Raw genomic sequence first — 24,457 nt, forward strand, 5'->3', positions numbered from 1 at the left:
AACACCAGCATCCCCGCCTGCTTTGCTTCCGGTTCGGAACCTGATAACATGCCTGAGAGAGCAGCAAATGACCTCAGTGCTTGGGACCCTGCACCCATGCGGGAGGCCTGGAAGGAGCTCCTGGCTCCTGGCTTTGGATCAGCTCAGCTCCAGCAGTTGCGGCCAGGTGGGGAGTGAACAGATGGTCTGTCTCTTCTTCTAACTCTGCCTTTCATATAAATAAATAAGTTTTTAAAATTAATTTATTTCTACTGAAAAGGCTGATTTACTGAGAGGAAAGACAAAGATATTCTGGGCCTGGTGCGACAGCTCAGTTGTCTAATCCTCTCCTTGCAAGTGCTGGGACCCCACACGGATGCTGGTTCATATCCCGGCTGCTCCCCATTTCCCATCCAGCTCCCTTCCTGTGGCCTGGGAAAGCAGCAGAGGATGGACCAAGCTTTGAGACCCCAGAAGCAGCTTGGGTCCTGGCTTTAGATCAGCTCAGCTCTGTCTGTATGGCCATTTGGGGAGTGAACCACTGGATGGAAGATCTGTCTCTCTGTAGATATATACCTCTCCAATAAAATAAATTTTTAAAAATAACTTTTTAATTTTTTCCCAGTGGAAGTCTGGAGACACTTCTTTAGGGGCTTCCAGCCTATAGCTCCCTGTGAAGATCTGATATGTTTATCTGGTCTTTCATTCAGGAAGGGCTGGTTTTTTGGCATGCCTGCTCTTTCCCTGGGAAACACCGCCTGTCTGAGTTCCCTTTGGCGTTTGAGTTTCCACTTCTGCCCCATCCAGCTGAGTAAGGTCTGCTCACCAGAAGCAAAAGTGGTTTCCAGGCTTCAGCATGCTAGCTGGTAACTTTTCACTGAATTGTCAGTTTGTGTATAGTTTGAAAAATGTGGTTTTTTTTACATAGAAGCTATAGGTTGTTTTCAAAAGACTCATCGAAGTAACAGTCCATCTTTAGCAGCAACCAGTGGTCTACCTTGTCTGCATTTCCTGTTCAACTTTGAGTTCTCCAGGGCTTTATTGGTTTATCGCTTCAGGCATTTTGAAGCGTATTGTTATTTGTCTTCCTAGAAACTTTTCTTCCTTTTTTCTTCTTTTTCGATTTACTTATTTTCACTGGAAAGGCAGATTTAAAGAAAGAGACTCCCCAACTGGCCACAATGGCCAGAGCTGAACATTTAAAGCCAGGGGCCAGGAGCTTCTTCCAGGTCTCCCGCACGGGTGCAGGGTCCCAAGGCTTTGGGCCATCCTCGACTGCTTTCCCAGGTCACAAGCAGGGAGCTGGATGGGAAGTGGGACCACCGGGATTAGAACTGGAGCCCATATGGGATCCTGGCATGTTCAAGGTGAAGACTTAAGCTGCTAGGCCACCACGTGGGGCCCATGTTTCAGGTTTTTGATTTGCAAAATAGAACAGGTAAGTCTGCTCCTTTGGGCTATGAGGAGGAGCTGAGTTCATGTGCAGGTGTGCGGTGTCCTAAGTCCTTCTCAGTACTGTCCAGTTTTATTACCGGGTCCCAGTTCACAGCCCTTAGTTGGCAATCCATTGCAGAACATCTATGTTTTCATTGACACGCTGTTCAGTCAGCTCTGGCTGGAGCTGGTGAGGCTTCACCTGGGACACTCACGACCCATGAAGTCCCGCTCCACCGCGATCTCCTTCAACTCCCTTGTGAACAGGTCACCCTGTTGATACACCAGTTCCCTCCACTATGCAGGGAAGACAAGTCCAGAGCAAAGATCCCGAATTAGGACTGGTGTCATTCCTCATCCCAGGTCTTTCAGGCCCTTTCCACGTAGCTTGGTCCTGCTGTTCTTTGCGCTGTGCCGTCTGGTCTACTGCTTCACAGTCTGTTCTCTAAGACATACCTCAAATGTCGCCTATTCGAGTACAGCCCTTCTCCAAGTCACTGCTCTGCCTCTTGCTGTCATAAACAACTGCTAGCATTTAAATGTATGCAACCGCTGACTGGATTCATTCATTACTTTACCGTAAATGTAAACTTATCTACTCACTTTCATTTCCCAAGGCAAGCACTGTGAGGTGAATCAAGCCGCCTCTAGGGAGGCCTGCATCTCCCGGTGCCAGGGATGGAGCCTCGCCTCTGTTGCTGATGTGCACCCTGGGGGCAGTGGATGATGGGCTCCAGGATTTGAGTCCTTTTCACTCTTGCGGGGGACCTGGACAAGATTCCCAGCTCCTGGCTGAGCCCTGGCTGTTGCAGACATACGGGCAGTGAATTGGAAGATGGAAGATCTTTCTCATTCTCTCCCTTTCAAATAAATAAACCTTTTAAATTTAAAGCAAGTAGTCTTTTCACTAGGCATAAACTCACATACCCAGAAAAATTGTATTCACAAGCATGATACGGTTTTATTCCTCAGATCCACACACAATCCACAATGGGAAGGATGTTAGAAGTATAACCACCAGTGGGGCTGGTGCTGCGGCCCAGAAGCTTAAGCTGCCATCTGTGATGCCAACATTCCACATGGGTACCCATTCCAGTTCCAGTTGCTGGGATCCTGTTTCTGGTCCTGGGAAGTACAACAGCAGACTCAAGTGTCTGAGTTCCTGTACCCCCTGTGTGAAGCCCAGATGAAGCTTCTAGCTCCTGACTTCAGCCTGGCCCAGGCCCAGCCATTGTGGCCAACTGGGGACAGAACCAGCAGATGGAACAACCCTGTTTCAAAATAAATTTTTAAAAATACGTATTAACTTAACTTGCAAATGACAAGTGTTTTTTTTTTTTTTGAAAGAACTTTTTTTTAGATTTATTTTTATTGCAAATTCAGATATACAGAGAGGAAGAGGGACAGAGAAACAGGAAAATTTTCTGTCTGATGATTCATTCCCCAAGCAGACACAGCAGCCAGAGCTGAGCACATCCGAAGCCAGGAGCCAGGAGGTTCTTCCGGGTCTTCTGCGTGGCTATAGGGTCCCAAGGCTTTGGGCCATCCTTAACTGCGTTCCCAGGCCACAAGCAGGAAGCTGAATGGGAAGCAGGGCTGCCCGGACTAGAACTGGTGCCCATATGGGATCCTGGCGATGACTTAAGCCACTAGGCTACTGCATCGGACCTGATAATAAGCTTTTTTTTTTTAAGATTTATTTATTTATTGAAAGGCGGATATGCAGAGAGGAGAGACAGAGAGGAAGATCTTCCGTCCAATGATTCACTCCCCAAGTGAGCGCAACGGCCGATGCTATGCTGATCCGAAGCCAGGAGCCTCTTCCGGGTCTCCCACGCGGGTGCAGGGTCCCAAGGCTTTGGGCTGTCCTTGACTGCTTTCCCAGGCCACAGGCAGGGAGCTGGAAGGGAAGCGGGCTGCCGGGATAGAACCGGCGCCCATATGGGATCCCGGGCGTGCAAGGCGAGGACCTTTAACCACTGCACCATCACGCCGGGCCCTGATGATAAGCTTTTAAAAATTAAATGTTTTGGGGCCAGTGCAGTGGTGTAGTAAGCCAATCTTCCATCTGTGGTGTCAGCATCCCATAAGGGTACCAGTTCTGATCCTAGCTGCTCGACTTCTGATTCTGTTCCCTTCTAATAGACCAGGAAAGCAGCAGAAAATGATTCAAGTGCTTGGGCTGCTGTGCAGACAACGGAGACCTGGAAGAAGCTCCTGACCTCTGACCAGCCCAGCTCCAGCCATTTCGGCCATCTGGGAAGTGAACTAGTAGATGAAGCTCTCTTTCCGCTCCCCCCGTAGCTCTGCCCTTCAAATAAATAAACTTTCTAAAAGCAATCAAATGTCCTCTTGTTTAAATTGGAAAGACATTTACCGAGAGGATAGAAAGATCCCCCACCCACTGGTTTGCTCCCACGTGGCTGCAATGGCTTTGGCCATCCTCTGCAGCTTTCCCAGGCCACAAGCAGGGAGCCGGATGGAAAGTGGAGCAGCCAGGACATGCATTGGTACCCATATAGGATCCTGGCATGTGCAAAGCAAGGACTTTAGCCACTGAGTCACCACACCGGGTCCTAAATCTGTGTTTCAAATAAGGGTAAATGAATCTTAAAAAAATACTGGCATATTCAATACAAAAAATTTTTATCTTCTACTATGTCAATTAGTTCTGTTGCAATGTGTCAGCAGTATTTCAAAGTTACATGATCAGCCTCATTTAGTGAGGTGTCTTTTGTCAATGTTAGACTGGACTATGACAAAGTCTAATAGGTTTGAGGGCGGAACCCTCAGGTTCAGCCCCAGATCTGCAGTGCAGGGGCTGCTGCAGGGCCTTGGGGCCTGAGGGCTGGGCACTGCTGCAGTCACAGTGCCGATCCGCAGGTCGATCAGCTGGCCTGGAGACACAGACGTAGCCAAGATGGGCTTCAGCATCAAAACCGAATGTCTTTTAAGAAAGTTTACAGGGCCCGGCGTGGTGGCGCAAGTGGTTAAAGGTCCTCGCCTTGCACGCCCGGGATCCCATATGGGCGCCGGTTCTAATCCCGGCAGCCCCGCTTCCCTTCCAGCTCCCTGCCTGTGGCCCAGGAAAGCAGTCGAGGACGGCCCAAAGCCTTGGGACCCTGCACCCGCGTGGGAGACCCGGAAGAGGCTCCTGGCTTCGGATCAGCATAGCATCGGCCGTTGCGCTCACTTGGGGAGTGAATCATTGGACGGAAGATCTTCCTCTCTGTCTCTCCTCTCTGTATATCCGCCTTTCCAATAAAAAAATAAAAATAAATCTTTAAAAAAAAAAAAAAAAGAGAAGAAATTTTACAGTTGTGCCAGCTTCAAGTCTGAGGATCTTGAGGATCTTAACTGGCTTTTTTGAAATCAAGGAAACTGGAAGTCTCCCAGATGTTTGGTATAGAGTGCCTAATCCAGGAAGTGACCCAGTGACCCCCCCCCTTAGGCCAGGGTACCCAACACCCTGGGATTTCATCCTGAAGAAACGTGGGCAACGTGGTCACATGTCACTGTGCCGACTGGGGGCTGTGCACAGCCTAGAGCAGGCACCCAGGAAGCAGCAGCAGCTCAAACAACAGCAATGACCTGGAGAGGTCATGAGGGCCTCACCCCAGAAAAAAGCCTCCTTCTGGACCAAGAGCAGAATCTACTTTTTAAGTTATGCACGCATGCAGTATGGGAGGTGGGGTGCATAGCAAAATGAGGGAACTAGCAGTGGCGATGGTTGATGTGGAATGTGTGTGCAAGTGCTGGGCTGTAGTGTCTCTCATCTTCCATCTGGTTGGCCTAAAGAGATGTTTGCTCTCCAAAGAGAATCTTTCAATTTCTTCTGGACACTGGCTAGCCATCTGCTTCCACTCAACCCCAACTCCCAAACAAGCCAACCTTTAGCTCTGGAAACCAAAGTGAGGACGATGGAGAAGACCATGTTCTAGTTTGAAGCCTCAGAAGTTTCAGCCCAGGAGGAACAGTCGGGAGCGGCACGGACCAGGGCTGCATCCTCTCTCCTGCCGGGCACGTCCCCTGCTCAAGCAGAGTGGACAGGTCCTTCACTGGTGTGAAGGCCACTGTGCACGTGGGCAGAGCCCCACTCCAGGCAGGAGAAACACCTTACCACCACCCCACTCCCTGCAGCGGAAGGAGAGACCCGGATCCCAGCACAGCTGTCGGTCCCACCCTCACTGCTGTCTGGTGTCTGCCACGCGACCCGACCACCTCCTTATCCCTACAAGCACTGATGAACACACAGCTACACTAGGAGAGAATTATCCTTTGAAATGGGGCTATATTTACAAATTTTATTTTTTTTTATCCCAAAAATACATATAAATGAATACCCGCTTTTCAAATGCAGGGAGGCCTTTGCCTATCACATAGTAGCACATTTATATCACAAAATCTTGTCATAGGAAAATCAGTAGGCAGCTCTTTAGCACACAATTCATCTATATACACACACACAAACACTGTGTGCAAGCAGTGAATTACTTTTCTACTCACACACTTTTCTCTGGTAGGAAATTAAGAAAAGTGGGCACTCCTCTTGCTTTCCAGTCCTGGGAAGGTCCATGCAACCTCCTTGAACAACTGCTTTAACACGTATGGAAGTATGGAGGCCACGGACCCTCCTTCACACATACACACATGTTGATCCTGTGTGGAATAAAGCAAAGACCCTGCCACCTCAAAGAAAAAGAGGTAACATGTGAATTAAAAACACGAAAGTAAAGAATGCAAATGATGATAAAACATTGTTATGTACATTCTGCATGGGGGAAATCAGGAATTCTCTCCTCGTAACTGCGTCACGACCCATTTCAGCTTCTCGTGCTGTTCAATCACACCCACGATCTTCCCACACAGTCCTACACTAAGAGGGTGCCACGAGGCACCTGTTTGACAGTCAAGAACGAGGTCATGTGGTAAACTCCCAGCCCCCCAAAACGAAGTGCAAATAAAGGTTAATGACTCAAGAGCTCAACCAGGTCCAAGCTTTGGGACACATGGGAGGTTGTTCTGCTGAGAACCAGAGCTTACTAAGATCCACTGCTCAAAAGGAACAGCAAAAATCCTGTCCCACAAAGCCTAACTACTATATAAATAAAGTACCTGTACAGAGAGAACACACCGAGAGTCCCCTTGGAGGCCAAGGGCTTCGTTTCCGAAGCAGTGCCAACTCACGCCACCACGCGTCTGCCAGAACACGGTGGGTTTTAATTGGTGAAGACTGTTCTGGAAACAAATGCCCACAGGCATGTGGCTGGGGCGCCACAGAGAGGAGTTTAGCCGAACCCAAGTCCGTGTCCTTTAACTGCAACAAGCTGGCCAGGAAGAAAGACTTAAGGCAACAAGAGGCATTGAGGAGAGCACCGCGGCGCTCCTGGAGTCCATCCTGACGCCCTCCGAGGAGAAGGAGCCTCGTCAGCGTGGACTGCTTCTCAGTTTGCTAGCTGTCTGAAACCCCGCCTTCCTCCTCTTCGTCATCCTCGTCTTCCTTCCGGTCTAGTTCCGAGGTATCCGATGACTCGTGGAGCAAAACGTACTCTCTGCTACTGAACCCAAACTTCAGTACATCCTTTTCCTTCAGTTCATAATATCTCTGTGGCTCAATGCGCTTGTTGTTCAAGAAGGTTCCATTGCCTGAGCCAAGGTCAATGATGTAGGGCCTCACCCTGCGGCCGACGGTGCCATCTGCGCGGGTGTACTCCACAAGCCTGGCAGAGAAAGAAGAGAAGTCTGTGAGTACAAGCTCGCCTTACCTCCTCCAGTCTCCATGGAGCCCTCGGCCCACTCTGCCCCGCTGGCACCAATCACCTGGCCTGAACTCAATTTAGGTCAGGAAAAGCAGGGCTCTGAGCAGGGATACAGGGAGCAGCTTAAATACACAGGCTCTTCGACAAGTTTGTACAAAAACAGCTTAAAAAAGTGTTGTGAGCGTTTCTTAGGGCAAAAAAACTTTTGGAATCCACACATGGTTTTTTCTTATAATATACATTTTCCATGTATTCTGCAAAAAACTGCGTATATGACACTTGAAGGTATTTGGCTCCTGCCTGGATCTGGACCTTGGGAGGCGAGGGAGCTGGCTCTTAAGTGGAGCTGCGCTATGGCCGCCATCTATCACACCCTGCCGAGCGCTGGCCTTTTCAGCCAGCTGAGCGGACACTGGCACTCGGCTCCCACACAGACTGCTGCAGGGTGCAGATGGCGACAGATCCAACACGCACACTGTCCAGAACCAGAGTTAGCGAACACTGACGCCTGGCACTGTCAGTTAGGGTCAGCCCTCTGGACAGCACACGGGGCAGTGGAGACTGAGGCTTACGGAGTGGATCGTCACAGGGCAAGCAGTTACCATGTCACGGGTGCAGACTCTAATAAGTCTGGTCTTCTGACAACTGTTCAACGTTCTTGCACAAATCTAAGTGATTATCCACAGGACAGGCAGATTCACAATGCCCCTTAAGCCCAGTGTTAGATCCAAGGGTATGGGACTCCTCCAGAGAGATGAAGGAAAACTTCACTAATGTGAGTTAGCCCAGACACTCCGCCTCTGCTGGCATCTCCAGCCGGGTACCTACCGGTACTGAAAGACGGCATGCTGCTTGGAACACGAAGGGTGGTCGATGGGGATGTCTGCGATGCGGCGGTGCCGCCCCAGGAGGTAGGCGCTCTGTCGGTGAATGTACATGACCGGAAGGACTTCGTCGTTTTTAAAGGGGTAGAGGCGCCACCGCTTTTTGGGGATCCGTGCTTCCGGCGGCTCACTGTACTTAATAACCACCCCCCGGAAGGTGTTGGTGTCCTCGAGAAGGGCTCCGGAGAGTTCAAAGCTTGGCTTCTCCTTCACAGGTGCCACTTTTTCTTTCTTGCCAGCAGGTCGAGGCACCACCTCCTGCGACTCATGACCGCCGCCACTGACTTGGTGCTGCTGGCGATGCTCACGGCGTCGGGCATTGTAAAACTCCCGCTCGTCGTCCTGAGCCTGCAGGCTCTGAAGGTCTCGGTCCCGTCCTTGAGCCTGTGCGCTCGCAGGCCGCTCGGGAGAGCTCCTCCGCTGACGGGAATGGCCCCGGTGCCTGTCCCGGTCGCTGTCCCGAGCTCTCCGGTGCTCCTGCTCTGAGGGCGCACGATGCTGCCGTTCGTTCCGTCCTCTCCGAGGGTGCTCCTCACGTTCCTAAGACCCAAAGAGACTCAGTGAATCAAAGGCGGCCCGCATCTGGGAGCAGCCTACGCTCGCTCAGAAGGCCTTCCTGGTTAGGACTCCGGCATTCGGAGCAAAACTCCCGACATAAACCAGGTCAATCACAGCCGTTATAAAGATGCTGCTGCTTCTCAACTGTGGCCCCAGTGCGACAGAGGTAGCAACAGTCAATCAGCAGGGAGAGAATGCAGAAGACTGAACAGAGAAGGCTCAACAGTCATGTCAAAGAAAACAGCTAGCTGTCTCGTTTACACCAAAATGCAAACACAATAATCTTAAAAGACCCTATTTCAACAGTAATCCAAATTACTCAATATCTAGGCTTAAGAAAGATGACACAAAATCAAAGAACCTGGAAAAATGGATCGACAGACACTGCTCAAGACTTTCTTCTTCCTTTTTTAAAATTTAATTTTATCATTGATGATGTTTACAGAGTTGATCAGGGAGGGGTTGAGGATCAGGGGAAAGTGGGTGAGACCCTTGTTCACATTTTCTTCTTCCTGAATCTTGGGGAGAGGGGGATGCAAGAGGAGAAATCACGCCCAGACTCCCAACTGCCACGTTACTGGGGATTGGGGAACTTAAAAGATGCAAAAACATATCACAATTTCCTGAAAGAGCCAGCCCTGAAAATCAGCCCGGGAGAAACCACAACACACCGCACTCTAACCTGGCAGTGTGAGGGCACAGCAGCACGACCAGCAACCAGACAGAGAAACGGGCCAGACGTCAATGAGCACTCTAACCTGGCAGTGAGAAGGCCTTGGGACTCTGTACCCGTGTGGGAGACCTGGAAGAAGTTCCTGGATCCTGGCTTCAGATCGGCATAGCATCGGCTGTTGCGCTCACTTGGGGAGTGAATCATTGGACAGAAGATCTTTCTCACTCTCTCCTCCTCTCTGTATATCTGACTTTCCAATAAAAATAAATAAATCTTGGGCCCGGCGGCATGGCCTAGTGGCTAAAGTCCTCACTTTGAACGCGCCGGGATCCCATATAGGTGCAGGTTCTAATCCCAGCAGCTCCACTTTTATCCAGCTCCCTGCTTGTGGCCTGGGAAAGCAGTCGAGGACAGCCCAAAGCCTTAGGACCCTGCACCTGTGTGGGATGCCCGGAAGAAGTTCCTGGATCCCGGCTTGGGATCGGCTCAGCTCCAGCTGCTGCAACTGCTTGGGGAGTGAACCATCATCATACAGAAGATCTTCTTCTCTGTCTCTCCTCCTGTCTGTGTATCTGACTTTCCAATAAATAAATAAAATTTTAAAATAAATAAATAAATCTTAAAACAACAACAACAAAAAAAAAAAAGAGAGAGAAAAAGAGCAATCAGAAACAGGACCCTACAGGGAACCAAGATCTAGAACGGTAAGGTTGATTCTGAGCTTCAGAGATAAATTTATTCAAAGATCATAAGCCAATCATAGAAATGTGAACTAGGTGGCTGATATTATTTAATTGGAGAGAAAATGGAATCCTTGTTTACTACTGGAAGGAATGTGAAATGGTAGCCACTGTGGGAAATAGTTTCACTGTATGTTCTAGCAATTTTACTTCTAAATTCTAAGTATATATCCTAACAAAATCCAAGTCAGGCCTAGGCACACACCGGGACTCCATCTGGTGCCAGTTCCTGCCCCAGCTGCTCCACTTCTGACCCAGCTCTGAGTTTGGATGGCTCAAGTCCTGGGAACCTGGACCCATGTGGGAGACCTGGAACGAGCTGCAGCTGTTTGACCATCTGGGGAGTGAGTCAGTGCCTGCAAGATCTGTCCCTGTCCCTCTCCAGAACTGTGTCTTTCGAACGGTATCTATATCTAAATCTATACCCATATATATTTTTTTTCTTAAAGAAAAAAAGTAGGATCTTAAAAAGATACTCATGCACACATGTTCACAGCAAAATTTAAGACCCAAAGAATTCAGCCCTAAAAAAGGGAAGTTGACAGATGTCACAAAATGAGGAATTTCAAGGACATGTAGTTAAGTCAGACACAAAGTGACAAGTACTGACCTATCTCACCAAAGGTGAGGGAGGCTGACCAGAGTAGGCCAATCTAGAGAGATAGAAAGTACGCTGGTGGTGGCCAGGGGTTAGGGAGAATAGTTTGATGGAACTGGGCTTCAGTTTTGTATGACAAAAAGAGCAAGCCAGGAGCCTCTTCTGGGACTCCTATGTGGGTGCCTGAGCACACCTGCTGCCTCCCAGGTACAAGAGCAGAGAGCTCGGCAGGAAGCAGAGCAGCCTGGCCTCACACCGGCACAGGTGTGCCCGTCAGTGGCTTCACCGGCTGTGCCAGAACACCTGCTCCAGTCATTAGGCTGTCAAGGAATTCTTATCTTCTGAAGCTAAAGGCTAAAATATTTATAGATGAAACATTATATCCGGAACTTGCTTCAAAATAATCTGAGGGAGAAGAGGGACATGGAAAAGAACAGACATGAAACAGTAACACTCAAAATATCTAATACTCTAATATCTTTGAGTGACAAAGATATTAGACGTGTGAAATTTCCCTCAACAAAATGTTAAACAAGACAGATAGGGGCCCAGAGCAGTAGCCTAGCGGCTAAAGTCCTCACCTTGAATGCTCAAGATCCTATTATGGGTGCCAGTTCTAATCCCCACAGCCCTGCTTCCCATCCAGTTCCCTGCCTGTGGCCTGGGAAAGCAGTCGAGGGTGGCCCAAAGCCTTAGGACCCTGCACCCACACGGGAGACCTAGAAGAGGTTCCAGGCTCCTGGCTTTGGGTTGGCTCAGCTCCAGCCATTGTGGCCGCTTGGGGCATGAATTATCGGACAGAAAATCTTCCTCTGTGCTTCTCTTCCTTTCTATCTGCCTTCCCAATAAAAATAAATAAAAATCTTTAAAAAAAAAAAAAGGTCATATATTTGCAGAAATAACCAAAGAGAATTTTCTTTCTTCCTCTAAACATTAATTGGAAGTCAGAGCTGGGGGAGGGGGAGGCGGGGTAAACCAGTAGAGATGGACTGATGGATGTTACACTCACTGGTTCACTCCCCAAATGGATGTAACAGCCAGGGCCGGGCCAGGATGAAGCCAGGAGCTTCTCCAGGTCTCTCCCATGGGTGCAGCACCCCACACACTAGGATCATGTTCCATTGCTTTTTCCAGGTCATCTAGGCTGCTGCACTGGGAGTGAAACAGCTGGATCTGTACTGGTGCCCATACTGGGTGACAGGCTACCAAAACTTCTAATGAAAGGATCTATTTTTAGAGTCAAGAAACCAAATAAACCCTAAACTGGATAAACAGCAGAGAAAACTGTCTTTTCAGACATTGCAAAAATGCATAAAAGACCAAAGAAAAAGGCCGGCATTATAGCATTATGGGATGAGCCAACACCTTCAATTCTGCCATCCCAGAGGGGCGCTAGTCTGAGACCTGTGTGCCAATGGCATGGACAAAACAGCAGAGCATACTTGGGCTGCTGCACCCACACGGGAAACTCAGAAGAAGCTGCACTCTGAAGCACCAGGTCTCCTACCTGGGCTGCAGCAGCTCACATGCCTAGGCCATCCTCTGCTGCTTTCCCACAACATTAGCAGGTAGCTGGACTGAAAGCAGAGCAGCCAGGATTCGAAGCAGCACTCATCTGAGATGCTGGCATGGGAGGCAGTAGCTTAATGTGCTATGCCACAACAGCATTCCCTATTGGGCATTTTTTTTTTAAGCATTATTTTATTTTTATTGGAAAGTCAGATATACAAAGAGAAGGAGAGACAGTGAAGATTTTACATCCACTAATTCATTCCCTAAGTGGCCACAATGGCCAGGGCTGTGCTGATCCAAAGCAAGGAGCAAGGAACTTCTTGCAGGGTGCAGGGTCCCAAGGTTTTGGGTCGTCCTCCAGAGCTTTCTCAGACCACAAGCAGGGAGCTGTATCCCATATGCACAGGTTCATTTTCCAGCTGCTCCACTTCCCATCCAGTTCCCTGCTTGTGGCCTGGGAAAGCAGTCAAAGACAGACCAAAGCCTCAGGTTCCTGCACCCACGTGGGAGACCCAGAAGAGGCTCCAGGCTCCTGGCTCCTGGCTCCGGATCAGCTCAGCTTGGCCTTCGGTGGATGCCTGGGGAGTGAATCAGTGGATCCAAGATCTTTCTGTCTCTCCTCTTTCTGACTTCCCAATAATAATAATAGATACCGACAACTGAATCCCTCACACACAGCCGGTGGAGGTGGAATGCTACAATGGCGCTTCTGGGCCAACACTGTGGCAGCCCATATGGGCACGAATTGGATTCCCGCTTATTCCACTTCCCTTCCTGCTCTTGCGCCTGGGAAAGCAGCAGGGGATGGCCCAAGTGCCTGGGCCCTTGCACCTATGCGGGAGACCTGTAGCACACTCCTGGCTTTGTCCTGGCCCAAGGGCCCATTCTGACCATTAGGAGAGTGAACCAAGAGATGGATGATCTCTCTTTTCCTTTTACTCTCTTTTCAATTCTTTCAAATAAATGAATAAATGCTTTTGAAAAAAAGTACCACCACAGCTGTGGACTAAACTGTGCTCACTAAAATGAATGTAATCAAACTCCCGAACTGCAGTGACCTGAAATGAAATCACTTCGAGATGAGATTAAGAGGTCATTGGCTTGAGTCAGAATGACTGTGCTGGTCTCCTAAGAGCAAACCAGGGCTGTCTATGCAGAGTAGGAGAGGGCGTGGTGAGAAGGGAACCACCTGCAAGCTCGAGGGAAGATTTTTGTTTGTTCTGCCAAGTGAACCACACCTACTGATGCCTTCACCTTTAAATTCTAGGCTTTGGAACAATGAGAAAATAAGTTCCTAACATCTGAGTCATCTATATTTTCTTGTAGCAGTCCTAGCAAACTAACAAAACCACTGTGGAAAATAGCTTGACAATTTCTTTTAAAAAATTAAGCATGCATCTACTACCCGATCTGGCAGCCATACTCTCAGTAAATCCCATCTTCACACATAGGCCTTCCACCAATGTTTACCCAGCAGTCTGAGGTGTAAGAGCCCCAAACTGGAAACAGATGTTCCTCAACGGATGAATGGCTACATTCAAACCACAGACACCACTCAGCACCAAAAAGGAAACAACGGATCAATACGACAACAGGAACGCCAAAGAATTCCACTCTGGAAAAAAAGCCAGTTCCCACAGCTATATGGCTGCATTTTGAAATGACACAACTGACAAACAGATTAGAGGTCGCTAGGACGAAGGTGGGAAAGTGGATGTGGGTGTAAAATGACAACACGTGAATCCTTACCGCAGTGAAAATGTTTTTCCTTTTTCTTTTATCTAGATGGTCATATTTTCTGATTGAGACACTGCTACTACACTTCTACGCCACGCTTCCACTGGCAGACACGGGGTAGAGGACACCTGTCTCATTTCTGACAGATGTATCTAAACTAGTACTTATTCCAGAATAAAGAAGCTTAGAGTGGCCAGCAGGATAGCTATCCCGGTTAACTGTCGTGTCACCTGGAGCGGAGTCTGCGTGAGAATATCAGCAGACGAGGCGGAAGCTTCAGGAAAGAATGGCGCCTGGATCTGGCTGCATCTCTAGTGGTCTTGGCGTCCCTCGCTGTACTCTTTGCTCTTATCTTTATGGCTGGAATAATGTTATTTAAGCCCGGCAAACGCTCAATATTCCTTTATAGTTCTCTGACAGGAGACTGGACAAGGATTGCAAGCAGTATGGGATAAAAGCTATCAGGTCATTAGCTTTAATAAATTTACTTGGGACTATTTTTTTTGAGGATTCCATAGAAGATTATAGTAGAGATCTATGGCTTAAAAAACTACACAGGAAAAAACTAAGAGAATAGACCGGTTAATATTAAAACCAATGTAAGGCACAAGGCACAATGAGAGCTAACCGCTTAATGATTAAAACTGCAGCTGGTGCCAAACCGTGTCCACAAGAAATAGCAGCTGCAGTCTGTCACCAGGCTTAGAGAACAATCTTCCCTCAACAGCCCCGCTTACCTCCCTGGAATAATTGTTTGTAGCAATGTAACCACATGAATAAACAAAGAAAATGTCCCTTTGCAATAATCTATTCTACATAAGTTGATGCCTTGCTTTTGCAAAATGCACTCAGACAAACTGCCTTGAGTTGTCGCATCTGTCTGTCACTCGCTGAATCCTTGCCCACCGTTCCCGGGGTCCTGTTCCCCTCGAACTGATTGCTCCCGGCCGAGCTGATCCATCGCAGCTAATCCTCCACCTTCAAGCGTCAGCATCCCACATGGGTGTTGGCTCATGTCCTAGTTCCTCCACTTTCCTTCCAGTTCCCTGCTTGTGGCCTGGAAAGGGGTGGAAGATGGTTCAAAACCTTGGGAGCCTGTACCCGTTTGGGAGACCCAGAAGAAGCTGCTGGCTCCTTGGCTTCAGACTGGCTCAGCTCTGGCTGTTGCAGCCACTTGGAGTGTCAAACAGCAGGAGGAAAATCTTTCCTTTTCCAAGAGTCCTGAGGCTGCAACTTCAAGATTAAAAAGAGCAGAGGGTAACTACCGGGGCTTGGGTTAAAATGTCTCAGAAAACCAGCAGACAATTAAAGAAAGATACACAGTCTCAGTGCTGTCTCCCTGGCAGTGGCAGGAAGAGCCTCTGGAGGAAGACCCCACCCCAAGACCCCATCCCCACTGACCTGCTTCACCTTGACCGCTGAGTGGTGAGGACTCCGACTCCTCTTGCTTCGGGGAGATTTGCTTCTTCGGGCAGAAGACTTGTTTTTCTTCTTGGCCGGGGACCTTGCAGAGCAGGCACACAAAGGATTGCACCTCAGTTTTCTCTTGCAAATTCTATGAATCTGCTTCCAGTGTCAGCTCACCCACCGACACAAACACCACCCTGGTGCCCGTCTCTGCTGAGCTCAGTGGGGAGCCAGGACTTCACTTTGCTGTCCTGGTCTCCCACACTGGTGACGGCCTGGGAACCTCTTCCCTTAGGGAACACAGATTGGGACTCCCAGCCTTCGGAAACCTCCCCCTCCACGCTGGCCACCACCAGGCAGGGCTCACCTCCACTATCCAGCATCCCTCACCCTATCACAATCAATCCATCAGAAGGTCCTGTCACTCCCCCTGACCGGTAGCCCTGCGCACAGCCCCTCTTCCGCCTCCATCACTACACTCCAGCCACAAGCTCCTGTTCCGCTCCCCCAGTTTCTCCCACAATCATGCTGAACTCTATCCTGTGTTCCCTGATAGTTTTTTTTTTTGGGGGGGGGCGGGGTCTTTTGCAGGCCCCCAGTGTTTAGTGAAGTACGCTATGGTAAACTGCCATGCAAGGGGTCTTGCACTTCAGAGGAAAGTCTAGATGGCAATGGCTCTGATCCTCACGTGGGGTCAGAGAACTGGAAACACAACACGGCAGTCACTCGAGGACAGATGGGGTAGAATCCTCCCAGGTTCACCATGCGCTGGGCGAGAGGCTGGGGGTGGGGGACGAGGCCCTGCCAGCTGGGCACCAGCAGCTCCACGCCCAGCAAGAGCAGGGGTGACCAAAACCAGAGCCAAGTACGTCGGGCAGGAGCACAGGTGACCAGCATCGGGGCGCACACCCTCCCCAGCAAACACCCCCGGCTGGAGCGCAGGTGACCAGCACCGGGGAGCACCCCTTCCCCAGCAAGCACCCCCGGCCAGGGCGCGGGTGATCAGCACCGGGGCGCCTCGCCCCCCACCCCAAGCAAGCTTCCCGCGGCGAGCCCGGCCCCCAGCCCCTCCGACGGCGTCCCACCTACCGGCTGCCTCCCCGGGCTCTGCTTCCGCGGCGCCCGGCCGGCGGGGACGGGGCAGCAGCCGGGTCCGGCCGGTGCGGGGCGGGCGGCGGCTCGGCCTCGGGGCTGAGCCGCTCCTGCTTCACCACCACCGTGGCCATGGCCGGCGCCTCGTCCGCCTCCCGGCGCCGCCGGCGGCTCTTGCGCTCCCGCTCGCTCTTCACCTCCTTCATGCTGGGCTCTGGGAGCACAAGAACACCGATCCGTTAAGAGGCTCTCGCTGAAGGAAATGACGAGATTGACCTAGGGACTTCCGCTTCCCGGGGACGCGCTCTCCCAGCAAGCCCCGCGGCGGGAGTGCGAATCACGTGACGTCTGCCCCCTGTGGGCAGGGCAACAGGGACTCGGCTCCGGGAGCGGGAGTTTCGAGCTAAGAATGCGAAAGATCGATGGCCGACGCCGCGGCTCGACAAGCCAGTCCTCAGCCTGCAGGTTCGAATCCCGGCTGCTCCACTTTCCCTCCTTGTGACCTGGGAAAGCGGTGGACGGCCCGAGTCCCTGGGCCTCCGCCAGGAAGAGGCTTCTGGCTTTGGATCAGCTCAGCTCCGGTTGTTGAGCCCATTTGGGGAGTGAACCAGCAGTTGAAAGATTTGTCTTTAAATAAAGAAGCTAACTTCTCAAGCCTATTCGTGGCCGTGCATTACCTGTGGGCCATCCGAGTGTACAGCAGTGGGGAATTCTTTAGCCAATTCATGGGTGTTAACGTGGCCCTTGGAGATGTTATTTGGAAACCATCTACAGCAGACCTAAACGATAACGCGGGAAACAAAGTTGTGCACCAACGGTGTGGGAATCCGACATGATGTGACTGAAACTCTGCCCTAGTAGCCCGCTGTTTCTCCATTTAATCTTTTTAAGTCCCTGAAAACAGCCGGGAACTTCTAGGAATGGTCCCCCAGCCCTTCCCTGAGGTGACTAAACAGGGGCTCGGCGAGGGGAACCCGCTCAGCTCTCCCAGATCGCGAAGTAGCCACGGGGCAGGGACTCGAACCCCTGTTCTTGCTTCCGAGGAGGGGCCGAGCAGAGGAGGAAGGGAGAGCCACACCGAACCCGCGCGCCGCGCCCCGCGCTCCCGCCGCCCCGCCCGGCCGGGAGGAGGGTTTCCATGGTGACGGCAAACAAGGCCCAGTCAGGAGAAGGTACCGCCACCGGGGCTGCCACCCTCACCGCCGCCATGATTCCCCCAGCCGACTCTCTGCTTAAGTACGACACCCCGGTGTTGGTGAGCCGCAACACGGAGAAACGGAGCCCCAAAGTAAGGTCGGGGGCAGACAGGTCCCCGCAGCCAGCGCCGGGAGTGAGGGGTAGGGGGTGGCAGCGATTGAAGATGAAGGGGATTGGGCGCGGCTGAGGGGGCGGGACTGGACAGGAGCTGCTAGGTGGGACCACTCTGGGCTGATTCTGTTTAGAGTGGGTTAGAAAGTCCCTGGAGATGGACGGGCCCCTCTTATGGTCACATGAGTTCAAGGGGCGATCGGAAGGTGGTTTCCACATCACTGCAGGTAGCAGAGCAGAGGCCTGGCCGCTGCTGCTCCTGGTTCGGTGGGGACTAGAGATGAGATTTCCGCAGGAAAGATGGAGAGAACAGGCTGGAAGGAGGCAAGGGTTGGAGCGGGGTGTAGGACACTTGCAGCCTAGCAGCGGGGCTGAAGGCTTGGACCGTCTGTTCCCAGGCTCGGCCCCTCAAGGCCAGTTCCCAGCAGCCGGGACCCTCCAGTCCAATCCCACAGACAATCAAGACCAAGCTCCCCACCACATCCTGCGTTCCTGATCCTACAAAGCAGGCAGAGGAAATCCTGAATGCCATTCTGCCTCCCAGGTAAAGAAAAACAACAAGATGTGGGCAGGGGGAAGCCCTAGGCTTGGGCTCTGTGACTGGCTGCCCCTTACTGGGCCAGTAGCTGAGGCTTTGTAGACCAGCTTTGAAAGGTGTGTCCAGATCCGGGCAGTGCTCCCTGAAGCTCTCTGCTGGCCATCTCACACTCAGTGTGTGCAAACTCCATCACTACCACTTCCCCCGCCCCATTGTTGCTCCCCAGTCTTCTTTCTCCTTGGGTCACTCTTGGTTCCTCTGAGGGGCAGAACATTTTGACTCCCCGTTCTGATTGAAACCTCGTCTAACCATTCCTACCACCTTCGCCTCCCCTACCTTGTCCCTGTCTCCTGTACCACCACGTTGACCAGGCAGAAAACCCCACCCACTTGCCCTTGCTCCACACAGCTCCTAAGTCATGTGTTGGACTGTGCCAGAGCTCTGCCAGCAAGTGGCATCCCATCCCACTCATCTGGCCCACGCTATCGTCCCCATCTCCCCTGGTCTTACTCATCATGGTGGAGGCCCGGGGTCCTCCACCTGCTGCTGCTGACACAGCCTAATCCCTCTCGCACAATCAGGGCCTCAACAGGTGCTGTCCTCATGGCCAGCAATGCTCTTACCTTGAGATACACCACCTGGCCCTGCCCCAGATCCCTCATGTCTCAGATCCTTGCTCCAGGAAGCCTTCCTGGGGACTCTGGGGACTCCTGTACACAACAATACCCCTGTCCAGCACAGTCCCTTCATCCTGGCTTTTTCCTTCTGTAGCCACGTTAATCACACCCATTTCACTGTGTTTATGTAATATATCAACGCGGCAGTTTTTAAGGTGCTGATGAAAACAAGAGACTGATCTGTGAGATGGAGGTCAAGGAACAGGGAGATATTTTTCAGTGGCTTCTCTCCCACCCATGGTGTGGGAGTCCCCTCTCCCATGGTGGTTCTGTCCCCCCCAGCCTCCTCTCAGTAATCACTGAGTTGGGCTGTGCCTGGGACCCAGAGGTCATTTTGGGCAGCCTATGTAGGCACATACCTGGATGAACACATTTGCCTCTTCCTGGCATATGGAGTCCTGTGTCTCCTGCTCCCCAAATTAGTGGAGAACCCCTCCCTCTCCTTTGGGGCGTTCGGTGCATCTAAAGCGTCGGTGACTATGAGGCTGTCAGCAGTGAGTTCATAGGGTAAGAGCCAGATGAGCTGATGATTCAGAGGGCCTCCAAAATGTTGCTCACTTCTGCTAGACCCCAAACTGGTGCAGTGGCTCTGGAGTTCTGCCCATGGAGGAAGGGAGAGAAGGAGAGAGTCAGGGAAGGAGGGAGGGAAGGAGACGAAAGAGAAAGGGGGGGAGGGTCATGGTGGGTGGGTGGCAGAGCAGCCTCTGGCTCAGGCAGAGCCCTCAGAGGGGAACCCAGGCACGCACCCAGCTGAGCCTGGCTTTGTCTGTGCTGCAGGGAGTGGGTAGAAGACACGCAGCTATGGATCCAGCAGGTGTCCAGCACCCCCAGCACCAGGATGGATGTGGTGCACCTCCAGGAGCAGCTGGACTTGAAGCTGCAGCAGCGGCAGGCCAGGGAAACGGGCATCTGCCCAGTCCGCAGGGAGCTCTATTCGCAGTGCTTTGGTGAGTGGGCGGGTGTACAGCTCCAGGCCCCGAGTGCCCCCCAAACAGAAGTTCCACCCCAACTTACATGATTCTCTTTGCCCCCAGTCGCCCCTTCCCCAGCAGATGCACCACCTTGCTCCTTCCAGCCCCACTTTCCCCATCAGTCCTAGTGCCCCACCTGGCTTGGTGCTCCCGAAAACTTGCATTCCTCAGCCCTTAGCAGATACTTGGGCCAAAACAAAAATGTTTACAATTTTGGGTTTTCTTCCCCCGCCCAAACATTTTTGTAGTAAGCATGAGTTCATTTTTCAATTAAAAAATCAGTTCTATATTTATATCTATTCATCAACATTTGGCCAGTGGTCCTGAAGAAGAATATGGCAGGTCCCTTGTTAACTGACAGACAAAAGGGCTGTCACCTGGCCCAGTCTCGCTGGCCCTATAGACTGGAATCTGCAAATGGCCTCCAGACCCCGAGACAGCCATGGGGCTTGGACAGGCCTGTGGTATGTCCTGCAGGTCACCCCTGAGGGAGGAAAGAGGCAGGCAAGCTTTAGACCTTGTGGGTTCCAGCCCCAGAGTGGTTCATCCAAGGATTGCTTGGCGCTTTCCAATGGCCACTCATCTTCAAACTCAGATTCATTCACTTTCTACCACAGACAAACCTGGGCCCCACTTTCCTTAATCCTGGCCAAGCCGCATGCCAAGTTCAGAGTACAGGGGCATAGCAGATTTCCTTGGGGTCATTGAAGGCATCTGCCAAGACCTCATCTCCAAAGCAGAACACAAGCCGGGGTCCTCCCTGAGAGACAGGGTGCATGTACAGTAGCCATGGGGCAGGGTCCCTCCCACCCACTGTCCCTGACCTTGATGTGTATGTGTGCGTTGGAAGACGAACTCATCCGGGAGGTCACCATCAACTGTGCCGAGAGGGGGCTCTTGCTGCTGCGAGTCCGGGACGAGATACGCATGACCATCGCAGCCTACCAGACCCTATACGAGAGCAGCGTGGCCTTTGGCATGAGGAAGGCACTGCAGGCCGAACAGGGGAAGTCAGACATGGAGAGGAGAGTGAGTGGGGCTTACGGGACCCCTTCCCCTCTGCGACTCTTCCATCAGAGCCATGTGGTGCTCACACCACCATTAGATTCTGCCACCCACCCCTGCCCCACCCCACCCATGACTGTCTTCTAAAACTGTTCCACCTTGGCCTCCATTGGGAGTGATGCCTGTCTAGCTGTCAGCTGTCTTGGCCAAGAGGGCTCCAGGCTGGACACTATGCCAGTCACCAGCCTCCCACTGGGTGGCAGCACTTACCCTGACCATGGCTGGGGTTGGACCACTGCATCCCAGGCCCTCTGCCCCGCCAGGCACTCACTCCACCCCCCCACCCTCCTGGCGACGGCCCAGAATGATGGGGCATTCCATCTTCAGATTGCAGAATTGGAGGTTGAAAAGAAAGATCTGGAGAGACAAGTAAATGAGCAAAAGGCCAAATGTGAGGCCATTGAGAAGAGAGAGAGTGAAAAGCGCCAGGTGGAGGAGAAGAAACACAATGAGGAGATTCAATTCCTGAAGCGGACGAACCAGCAGCTGAAGGTAAAATGCACGGCCCAGGGGCAGATGCCTCCTCTGCCCCTTCCTGGCTTTCAAGTGCACATCCACTTGTACCACCAAGGGGCCAGGGGAACTCCCTGGGGCAGGGCAAGGGGTCACTACTCAGATGACCCCAAATGCCTGTGCTTGGCTCTCAGGGCAGAAGGTTCCCTGCTAGGGAAGAATGGTGTCCTTGCTCTGGGAGAGGTGGCAACAGCCCAGAATGGAGTATGTCCCCTCACAGCTGGTGTCCTAGAGAAGTCCCCCAGGGACTCACCCGAAAGCTGTCCCTGCCAGTCCCTTGGAGGCCCGTGTGGGGGCAGAGGCAGGAGGAAGGTAGAGTCTTTGATGGTGCTGGGAAGGCTGTGCCAGAGCAAACCAGAGGCACGTGGCACTGGAAACCTGGGGCAGAGAAGGGGAGGTCAGCAGGTGTTTTTTAAGACAGGAAGGAGAAAGACTAGTGGAAGAGGTGGTGGGGAGGTCATGCCACAGGCCTCTGTACCTCCATGCTGCCTGGTTCAGTGGCTCTCAAAGGTTGGGCCCCACACTGGCACCATCCTCAAGCACCTGCGAACTTTAAGAAATGCCAATCACTCGCCTGTCGCAGCCCTGCTGAATCCCAACTGCGGACCTGGGTACTGTGATGCATCTTACCAAGTTCTTGGCGACCCTGATGCTTGTTCCGGTTAGAACGCTCTAGATAGATGGATGAGAGTATTTCAAGAAGCACGTGGGAAGTTGGAGTCAGACTGCCTGTGGTGCAGCCCCAGCTTTCTGGTCCTGTGCCGTCTGTTACAAGGACCCCCCCCCCCCCACTTCAAGAAGGTGCATGAACCCCGAGTGGCTTTCTCCTGGCCTTGAGTCTCCCCCTGCTCCCCAGGTTCACTGGACACACACACTGGAGCCTAGTAGGCTCGGAGGCTCCACAAATCAAAATGTCCTTGCGTGTGCAAGAGGGCGGGCTTTGTCATTTAACAAAAACAGCTAGGAACTCCCACAGGCAGATGGAATGTTTACATAAAGCCTCTGCAAGGGGCTTCCCTCTTCTGCAACATCCTTTCTCCCTGGTTTCCCCTTAGCATCTCCCTAACATTTCAGAGAGGCCCTGTCCTCCCTGGGGTGGATGCTTTAGAAGTGAGTTGTTTGTATTGGCTCAAAGCAACAAGGCACATCAAGCAGTGTTTGCAGTCGCTAAGACAGACCTACGCAAAGACTTGTCCGCATCTCATCACAGTCAATTACCCAACTGGCTGCGAGAGGCTCCGGGTAAACCTATCCCAGGCACCCTAAGCTTCACGGACAAGACGGCCAGCTCCCTGCTCCCTGGTAGCAGTTTCCTCTAATTGGGTGTCAAGTTGTCTCGGTGGCTGAAAATCTGCCATTTCCCAAACCCCGAGTCCCAGCAGAGCCCCCGGGATGTTAAACCAGAGCGCCAAATGTTTAACTCAGCACACATAGTCAGGCCTGACATTCCGAGCCACAAAAAACCGCTATTTCAACAACTTTTATTCAATTTGCTTTTCAATGCTTCCTAGGATACAATGAGCCGTTATTGTATGGAGACCAGGACAGCTCTGGTTTCTTCTCATGTAGCAAGACCATGGGCCAAGCCAAAAAAACATCAGTTAATGCAGAAAACATGGAGCTGGGAAGGAAGGGGAAGGGCACACGTGGAGTGGCTGTGTCTGGACTCTCCCTCCCGTGGACTTTTATCACCTCTCAGCTATTTGTGTGCGGCTGTGGGCTTCAAATATTAATGGAGTTTGTTTTTGTTTTTCAGGCCCAACTGGAAGGCATTATTGCACCGAAGAAGTGATCATTTCCATATGGGCCTCAGCAAGCACGACGACTCGGTCCTAAGCCCTTGGTAATAAAAAGCTAGTTTCCTGAGTGAACAAGCCGTCCCCTTCCCTGATCACCACCTACATGTGCCAGCAGCCACCTGAGGTCTGGCAGGAGGCTCCCAGTTGGGCAACGGAAGGTGGCGTAGCCAAGTCTCCGTATGTGGCTTACTCACCAACCCTGGTCTTTGCCAACTCAAACAGCAAGACTCTGAAAAGTAACTGCTCCCCTCTGTCAGGACTAACTTCTGGCCAAATGAAGCCATCTCTCTGTCCCTCGAAGTCTGGATTTACGAAGCACCTGCAGCCCTACCGTGGGCACGCCTGGTCTCAGGCCTTCTTTCACTGCGTCGGAACATTGCCAGTAACTCATGTTGGAGCTTTGCTTTCATCCTGGAGCATCTTCTCCCCATCTCCCCAGTCCGACGGCCCCTTCCTCCTCAGTTTCAGACTGCCCAGGTGAGGGAACACCCACAGAGGCCAGCCTGCAGCTTTGGAGGAAGAACACATTTGCTGGAAGGGAAGCCAGGCCACAACATCCCTGTGGTCCGTGTGTCCCCAAGCGCCGCCTCCACCAGACACAGAACTTGGTCCCCTTGCTCGGCAGAGCTCAGACCCCAGCTCGTCTAATCCATGCAGAGGGGGCCAAATCTCATGCCCGGTTCTTGTTCCTAATGATCAGACCAGGCCCTCCAGACCTAAGGTAAAACACAGGGAAGCCTCAGACACTTCTAGTATGGCACACTCAGAAGACTGAACTAGTGGCAAAAACTTGCAATTAAGGGCAGACCAGGGCGGCAAGTTGGGCGACTCTCCTCATTGGGCCGAAGCTGACCAGCAGTGTTAGCTAAGAAATCACTCCCAATTCCCCTGGCTGGAGGCCTCCAGTACCTGGCATCCCCTTGAGCCCGAAGAGCCTTCCTCCTCTTGGCAGAGCTCTGATCTGACACTCTCCTGCTCGGGGTTTCACGGCTGCTTGCCAGAGCGAGAGTCTCATAAGAGTAGCAGTGCTCCCTGCAGCCAGAAGCCGCCCGACTCACATCTGGAACGTGCCGTCCCAGCTCTTCCCCTGGGCTGGTGCTGGAAGACCATAAGGCTCCAGGCTCATGACCTGCCTGCGCTGTCACTCCACAAGAAGCCAGTGGGGCTACCCGGTAGGCTCAACGAGGGACAGAATTTGCTGGAGCTTTTCCCT

At 51.9% G+C, this 24,457-nt stretch overlaps 2 protein-coding genes across 2 annotated transcripts; one reads left to right on the forward strand and one right to left on the reverse strand.

The window, feature by feature from the left end:
• Positions 1-6,615: 6,615 nt before the first annotated feature.
• On the reverse strand, positions 6,616-16,619 carry SNIP1 (Smad nuclear interacting protein 1). The gene is made up of 4 exons (XM_040974232.1): positions 16,371-16,619; positions 15,276-15,378; positions 8,001-8,596; positions 6,616-7,133 (listed from the first exon to the last, which is right to left on the reverse strand). The coding sequence occupies exons 1-4, from the start codon at positions 16,577-16,579 to the stop codon at positions 6,866-6,868; spliced, it is 1,176 nt and encodes a 391-aa protein (XP_040830166.1). The 5' UTR covers positions 16,580-16,619; the 3' UTR covers positions 6,616-6,865.
• Positions 16,620-17,580: 961 nt separating this feature from the next.
• DNALI1 (dynein axonemal light intermediate chain 1) lies at positions 17,581-23,725 on the forward strand. Its single transcript, XM_040974233.1, has 6 exons — positions 17,581-17,661; positions 18,080-18,225; positions 19,674-19,843; positions 20,718-20,896; positions 21,260-21,424; positions 23,202-23,725. Exons 1-6 carry the CDS (start codon positions 17,581-17,583, stop codon positions 23,235-23,237), a joined length of 777 nt encoding a protein of 258 aa, XP_040830167.1. The 3' UTR covers positions 23,238-23,725.
• Positions 23,726-24,457: the final 732 nt, after the last annotated feature.

This window comes from Ochotona curzoniae, unplaced genomic scaffold, assembly GCF_017591425.1.
Source record: "Ochotona curzoniae isolate NIBS_2020 unplaced genomic scaffold, NIBS_Ocur_1.0 contig_2404, whole genome shotgun sequence".
Taxonomy (NCBI): Eukaryota; Metazoa; Chordata; class Mammalia; order Lagomorpha; family Ochotonidae; genus Ochotona; species Ochotona curzoniae.

What these genes read in the sequence shown, in the direction of transcription:
- DNALI1 (XM_040974233.1), top strand. Translation starts at nt 17,581, where the DNA reads ATGATTCCCCCAGCCGACTCTCTGCTTAAGTACGACACCCCGGTGTTG. An exon ending in AATGCCATTCTGCCTCCCAG is followed by an intron (nt 18,226 to 19,673) that starts GTAAAGAAAAAC and finishes TCTGTGCTGCAG; the next exon opens with GGAGTGGGTAGAAGACACGC. An exon ending in AGTCAGACATGGAGAGGAGA is followed by an intron (nt 20,897 to 21,259) that starts GTGAGTGGGGCT and finishes TTCCATCTTCAG; the next exon opens with ATTGCAGAATTGGAGGTTGA.
- SNIP1 (XM_040974232.1), bottom strand. Translation starts at nt 16,579, where the DNA reads ATGAAGGAGGTGAAGAGCGAGCGGGAGCGCAAGAGCCGCCGGCGGCGC. An exon ending in CAGCGGTCAAGGTGAAGCAG is followed by an intron (nt 8,597 to 15,275) that starts GTCAGTGGGGAT and finishes TTTGGGTCTTAG; the next exon opens with GAACGTGAGGAGCACCCTCG. An exon ending in CATGCCGTCTTTCAGTACCG is followed by an intron (nt 7,134 to 8,000) that starts GTAGGTACCCGG and finishes TTTCTCTGCCAG; the next exon opens with GCTTGTGGAGTACACCCGCG.